Source organism: Paramormyrops kingsleyae, chromosome 2 (genome assembly GCF_048594095.1).
Source record: "Paramormyrops kingsleyae isolate MSU_618 chromosome 2, PKINGS_0.4, whole genome shotgun sequence".
Taxonomy (NCBI): domain Eukaryota; kingdom Metazoa; phylum Chordata; class Actinopteri; order Osteoglossiformes; family Mormyridae; genus Paramormyrops; species Paramormyrops kingsleyae.
Genome location: NC_132798.1, coordinates 15,172,996 through 15,180,000, shown reverse-complemented (window position 1 = coordinate 15,180,000; position 7,005 = coordinate 15,172,996). Strand labels below are relative to the sequence as shown.

Here is a 7,005-nt window from a genome sequence, read left to right as displayed (position 1 = left end):
TTCATTCCAAAATTGTTTTACACTTCAGGACAAAGAAAATAGGCAAGGACAATGAATTTAAACTGCAATAAAGAATGTAATGAGAGAGAGACAAAAAGTGAGTGACCAAAAGAGAGAGAGAATAAGAGAGAGTGCAGAGAAGAGTATGAGAGAGATCGATGGCTTCTGTACACCATTACTGTCACAGACAATGGGCAGCCAGCATAAAACCACACTCCAGGGAGCTGCAGACATTCTCACCGGCCGTGAGGCGATGGCACTGAGTGAGGGAGTGAGGGAACTGGCAGGCCCCTCGGTCCCTTAGTGTAACACACACACACACACACACACACACACACACAGACACACACACACACACACCGACACACACACACACACACCGACACACACACACATACACACACACCGACACACACACACACACCGACACACACACACACACACCGACACACACACACGCACACACCGACACACACACACCGACACACACACACACACACACACCGACACACACACACACATACCGACACACACACACACACACCGACACACACACACACACATACACACACCGACACACACACACACACACACACATACCGACACACACACACATACATACACACACAGACACACACACACATACATACACACACAGACACACACACACACCGACACACACACATACATACACACACTGACACATACACACACACACACACCGACACACACACACACACACACACACATTCACATACACTCGAATGACCATCAGTCAAGTGCTACCCAGTCAAAGACAACCGATCCTTGCAGTAAGTGATTTTTTTAAGCAAATAAGGGCAAAATTAAATAATGTATTACAGGTGAAGCTGGCAGCAGTCTGTGCTTTTATATGATCATCACCTCCTGGGAAATTAAGGTATTTTAATTACAATGGAACGGTTTGATAAACCCTCAAACATTCCCCGTTTAGATCAGTAATATCAAACCATTACAGAAACTAATTACTGTTTGTTTGTCAAACTGCCAAAGCATAAACAAAGAGACAAAGAGACTCAGTCTGAGGAAGGACAGCGACATTGTCAGACACATCCCAGAAAGCAGGTTGGGGTTTTTGCTGTCAAACATATGAAAGACAGCTTCATATTCCTCGAAAGATGGACAGGAGAGTGAAAATGAAGAGGGAAGAGCAAACCAGCAAGACAAGCTCATTTATCCCTTAATGTGGCTGCGGAAACCTCAGTGTAACGCAGCTGAGGCTGAACCCCGCAATCCGAAGTGTGGACCTCCCAGACAGAGCGTCCTGTCGCACTGGGGCGATCCAGGCCAGCTTGCCAGGAAGATCCTTTACTGCCCCTGTATCTCTGACGTTCCCGCATGCCACAGCTGTCTAACCAGGTACGGTCTCTCTCTCCCTTTCGCAAGGACCATCTCTGCCCGCATCCACCTCCAGCTCCCCAAACCTCAGAGAGATTACTCCAGCTGACATCTGGTCACCGAGGACCCAGCTCCCCTGGAAGAGTTAGGCCCCGCCTCCCAGGTAAGGTTTCCTCAGGAGGCTGAACGAGCTGCTAGTAACGAGGGCGGGGGTGCAGCTTGTTCATATGCGTGGCTGCGGGGAACAGATCTGCATATGACATATCTCATATTCGCATGCCGAGGCCACCCACATATTTGCGAAGGCCCCATATTTTGCATATATATAACTTTGAGGGCTTTTGCTGTGACTCTATGGGATCCCTTTAACCTTCACATTCAAACTCCCAGGTAACATGTCGCTCATATTTTCCTGACGGGTGGGATACCCACAATGCATTTCGCCATATTAACAAAATATGGAAATTTTGGAATCCTTTGGCGTACACATAGCTTTGAGTGAGTCATTGATTCTAAACATACAGTCCTGGAGTCACGGCCTACCTGACCTGGCTGTGAGGTAACTGCTTGGTGCAAACTTGGTTTAGTTTAGGATTCTGAGGGACAGATCAGGTCTGGCCATGGAGCAGCTGGGTGCTCCTGCATCTGTGCGTGACAGTAAGGGGGCTTGGAGAGTGTGGCTGGATCAGGAGTGTCCTGTCTGGGCTGACTCAGAGCTGTGAAAGGCAGTACGGCTTAAAACCAGCTTCTCTCAAGCTAGCCAAGGTCCTGGGCTAAGCCTGAGGGCAGGCAGACCCGCTGCTCTCGGGGCGTCTCCAGGCACACAAGCAGACTTTGTGGCGGGCTGCTTGGCCTCAGTCACACACGCTGATGATCACAGCTTACATCACGTCACAGAGCATCTAACTGCAGGATCCTGGCTCCCCCCCCACCCCCCCCACTGGCGCATTCCTCCATAAATCTTGCAGGATTTTCCAGAACGAAACAGCATGCTGCCTCCTATTTAATTCAACAGGCCCCTGGGTGTGGAGTTTAGGCTCTAATTATTGCAGTAATGACCCCAGACGCGCCCACACATTAAAGATAATGCATTGAAATATATGAAAATCCAAATTAGCTCCACAGAAGTAGAACCAAGCAATCTAGGCAGGAGTCACTAATGAAATCTAACGCCACAAAAAGACAAACAAACAGAAAATATGGGCTTGTATTTTCCCTGGAAAGGCTGATTCCTCCTCAATCCATGACAAGAGATATTCGACAACCACAATTAACTACGTCACTGCTGGGCATGTGGAATCGGATTACCCTGGTTATACTGGAGATATATGAGTTTTTCCGGAGACAAGAAGCAAGTTAATGACTCAAATCTGCGAACTGGGAAAAAAAAAACACACACAGACACGTCACTGCACCTTCGACAGAGAGCAGGTTGCCCCCGGCTTCATGCGGACACTGCGGGACCCTTTACAGTCCTGAGACGCCCCAGTGTCTGTGCGCAGGAGCGTGAGGCAGGGAAGGAGACGAGGCATGATTACTGAATCCCCCCCGGGACACATGGGGGTCCCCGTCACTATCCCTTCACTTGAACAGAACAAGAAGATCTTTACACTTTCCAGGGTTTTCTTTATATTTTCCGAGTCAAAGCGCCTTCCGTGACTTTTTGGCAGACCAAGGGCCTTTCTCTCCTTCCACACTGAGCCCGACCTCCTCTCTCCTCCTTTATGAGTTCTGACTCCTCATTTTCTTATCATCTGCTGTGAGTTATATCCCACTCTTACGCTTTTATGCCGCGGCGGAAGAGAGAATGAACCTCGGAAGTAAGATGAGAATAAAAACAGATTAATAATAACAGGCAATCGCATTTAAAAATGTCCTTGGGTGGACGGGCGAACGGGGCGGCCGCTGAGAGGTCCCGGGCGGGGAGAGCGACCACTTACTGGATGGAGTTCTCGATGCGCGTGATGGTGAGGAAGGCAGCCAGGTTGGCGGTGTAGGAGGAGATGACGATGAGGGCAAAGAGCCACCAGATGCCCATCATCATGCGCGTGGCCAGTGTGGTGTAGGGGACCTCACCACCTAGGGGATCAGAGGAGAACACGGCTTTACTCTCCACACTTTGCTGTGGCAAACATCTCGTTATGATCCACTCTGTGCAGACCGAGCTTTAACCAGCTTTAAGCAAAGTCACTCATTAATGTGTATAAACTGTTACTACTATAGAAAAGCTTGTTTACTAAGGCTTGAACAGCAGGTTTACTCACCATATGTTCATGGTGTACATGCATCTCCACACACACACACACACACACACAAACACACACACAAACACACACAAATACAGATCATATATTCCTATCATTGTGTGGACTCTGACTAAACCAGAAGTCACCAAAGAAAATACAAGACTTTTGGCATTTTTAGTTTTTTAATTGCAATCACAGATTTTTATTAAATTGAGGTTATACAAATGGGGACCTGAAAAATGTCCCCAAAAGTAAGGAAGTTTTAGGATTTACCCCAATTGTGACCTGTGCAAACCCACCCACCCACGCACACTCACACAAACACAAACTCACACACAAACACACTCACACACACCATGTAAATCTCAGCTTGTTTAAGGCAGGATGTTAAGGTACTGAACGATGACACCATCGCTTTTCCAAACAAACCGATTATCGCTTATAAACCAAAATGCACCTAAATGCCCCAAATGTCCTGAGCAGGTCATCTGTGGTTGTTAAGTCTAACTAGGGATGGTATGAGGCTCAGGCTCAGCGGGTCAGAATGCTGGGCCTATGCTTCGGAAAGCTACTGGTTCAGTTCTCAGGGCTGGCAAAATGATATCAGAATTAGGTCCCTCAAGCAAGATCCTTAGCTTTCAGTTGCTGCAGGGACTGTTTGACCTCAAAAAAGTACACTGCTTTGAATAAACGCACCTACGAATCAATGTCATATATAAATAATTCTGCAAATAACTCTCAACATAAAATCTTTCCATAGATTTGCTCACATTTCTTTTTATCTGCTTCCATATTTTTATCTACCTACATAAAAACTTGATGTCTGTCCACAAGGCCGCTCTTAATTTGATTCAAATCACCTTATGATGCCATTTATAAACCTCTGCGAAGCACTGCAGGATCGCTGTGACGGGAAGGGAACTATATAAATATTCATCCCACTGAACATAAACCTTGCAAGGACTTGAGAAGTTTATGCATCTTCTGTGTTTTTAAAGCAGTGGAATTTCGATCCTGTTTTAATACAGGATGCTGTCACCCATCCATGGGAGAGCAAAACACTCTTGTTTGCTCTGCTCCCCCAAGCGAAATTACCCCGCATCTCCATTCCAATGGCGAGCGAGAAGAAGACACTGCCCATGATGATACGGAACAGCAGCCCAGTGATGGATGAGCCGCGTTAGGGGCCTCCCCATCCGCTCTGAGCACTGGCGAAAATGGCTCCATTCATTCTCGTTTCTTGAGCATCATTGTGTTCTTACGTGTAATAAATGCCAGAGATTTCAATCCCTTCGGCAGTGAGACTCAATAAAGTGCCTGAGAGCTCCATCTCTGACACCTGCCCCCTGGGTTTATTCATCCCGCGGCGCGTTGTCACCTTAAGGCGGTTCACATGTCCTATGGGCTGAGCAGGCTGGGTCCAGGATGCGACCGGCCATCCCAGCACGGTCACCCGACGCCTGCTCGGCAACGATGGTGCTGTGGCAGCAACGGGCATCCGTGACAGATTCACACGTGTCTGGAGGACAGTGATGCCTCGCTAATAGCTGTTTGTGGAACCCTCTGATCTCAGTGACCCCACCCCCCCCCGCCTTGCCCCCGCCCCCAAAATGCGAGCTATGCGCTCTCCCCCATTTCCGTCGCTATTACGCGCAGAAGAAAAGCGGAAGGACTGCAAGGAGGGATTGTTTTCCATTAGGAAATTGCAGACGTGAAAATAAAAGGAGCCCTCTCATAAACTCAGAGCTTACCCCACCGGAGAGAATCGTCCTCAGGAGAAAGACATCTCCATCTCACACACCTCCAACAAACATTCAAAAGCTACCTGAAGCACACAAAAAAGCACTGATTTCATAGTTATTCCCAACACACTTACAAACACTATTTCGAGATTCTGTCATTAGCCTGGATAAAGCCCAGCTGAGCAGCAAACTATCAGCCTGTAAAGACATTAAGTGAGACCGGCGAAAACAAGGCAATTTTGGAATAAGAGAGGTGGTCGCCTCTAAGGGGGTACCCGATGGGGTCGCGAGAGTAACAAGATGGAGCAGAAACAACAGACTTTATATCGCATTTTCTCTCAATCTCCGCCTGATGAGAAGCAAGGCCTGTTTATAGATACCCACCACACGCCAGAAAGCCACATCGATTGGGATTAGCTCACACGTCTTAATAAACACATACACATCACACTCACACACAAATACTCGCTGCAGATGTACAAATGCTGCACATGATCCAAGCGGCTCAAGGCCAGCGCTACGATCTAGGAGTTTCATCTCGCTTGATGAGTGACTACGTGGATTTGGCTATGCAACGTTGGGCCTACTAATGTTGGTTTATTTTTACTTTTAAATTACGTCTTAGTCAAATCATACAACACATAATATGGTTCAAAACAAAAAATAATGTATCAGGAAGGCAGCAATAAACTAATTGTTACATCAACTTTAATCAGAAACAACATTCAGTAATTATAAATTAGATTATAATAATTTCTGCCTGTCTGTTCCTCAGGAATGCTGTGGCGGTACTGCTCAGGTCCTCTGATCTCCAGAAGGGCAGCAATCCCAGAGAAGCTTTGTAAAGTGTGCAGCTGTTTAAACGGGCTGCGTTGTAGAGACGCTCTCCGTGCGACTGCGTGACTGCAAAGCGTTTGACAAACACGTTACACTGCTAAGTAACAGATGGCTCTATTGTTAAGGCATGTTTACTCTGCTCTGCTGTTTACCCAAATGATCGTGCCTGACGATTCCCCATATAATCCAAAAATGAAATTTAGAAACTTTGAGGAGACAGTCAAACATTAACAAACCAGGAGACCCCTCTGCCTGCATGGGTCGATCCTTCCAAATCCCTGTGAAATTCTGAATACTTACAGGAAAGAAGCAGCAAATTCTGCTTCAAAGCTGCTGGTGCAGACCCCCTGAGTCTCAGGGTGGGGTCTGCACCTCCCCCTGGGCTGGTTTAGTCTATCTGGAATCACACTGGAATACCATTCATATGACCCTACTGTTAAAAAATGTGGCTGATTCACACATTATCTGCATACCTTGATCCAAGCAAACTGGGGAGGATGTCCCATGAGAATGAAGGATGGGGGGGGGGCATCCATATTTTCAGCCTGCGAGAGAGCTGCGTATCTGGTATAACCGCCAGTGATGTGAATGGGACTGGCTCCATGTGATTCCCTCTCTTCCGCATGGGTGGGGCTCGCAAGGTGGGGGGAAAAGTGAGTCTCTTCAGTCTCCTAGGTTACTGATGGAATGGATCAAACAGAAGCCGGCAGCTGGGTGACTTAAGCAGCTTTTTAGTGATTCAGCCACATCACGCGGGCCGGCAGGGGGGCATTCAGGCAGCGAGCTGTGCGGTGGGGCCGTGC

The 7,005-nt window shown here is 47.6% G+C and overlaps 1 protein-coding gene across 2 annotated transcripts in view; it reads right to left on the bottom strand.

The window, feature by feature from the left end:
- The window catches only part of grid2 (glutamate receptor, ionotropic, delta 2), a 312,014-nt gene that overhangs the window by 50,216 nt on the left and 254,793 nt on the right, over positions 1 to 7,005 (bottom strand). For both annotated transcript variants that reach the window (XM_023836747.2, XM_072706413.1), the window contains exon 12: positions 3,318 to 3,456. In XM_023836747.2, the coding sequence (XP_023692515.1) occupies positions 3,318 to 3,456 (139 nt within the window). The remainder of the gene's footprint in view (positions 1 to 3,317; positions 3,457 to 7,005) is intronic.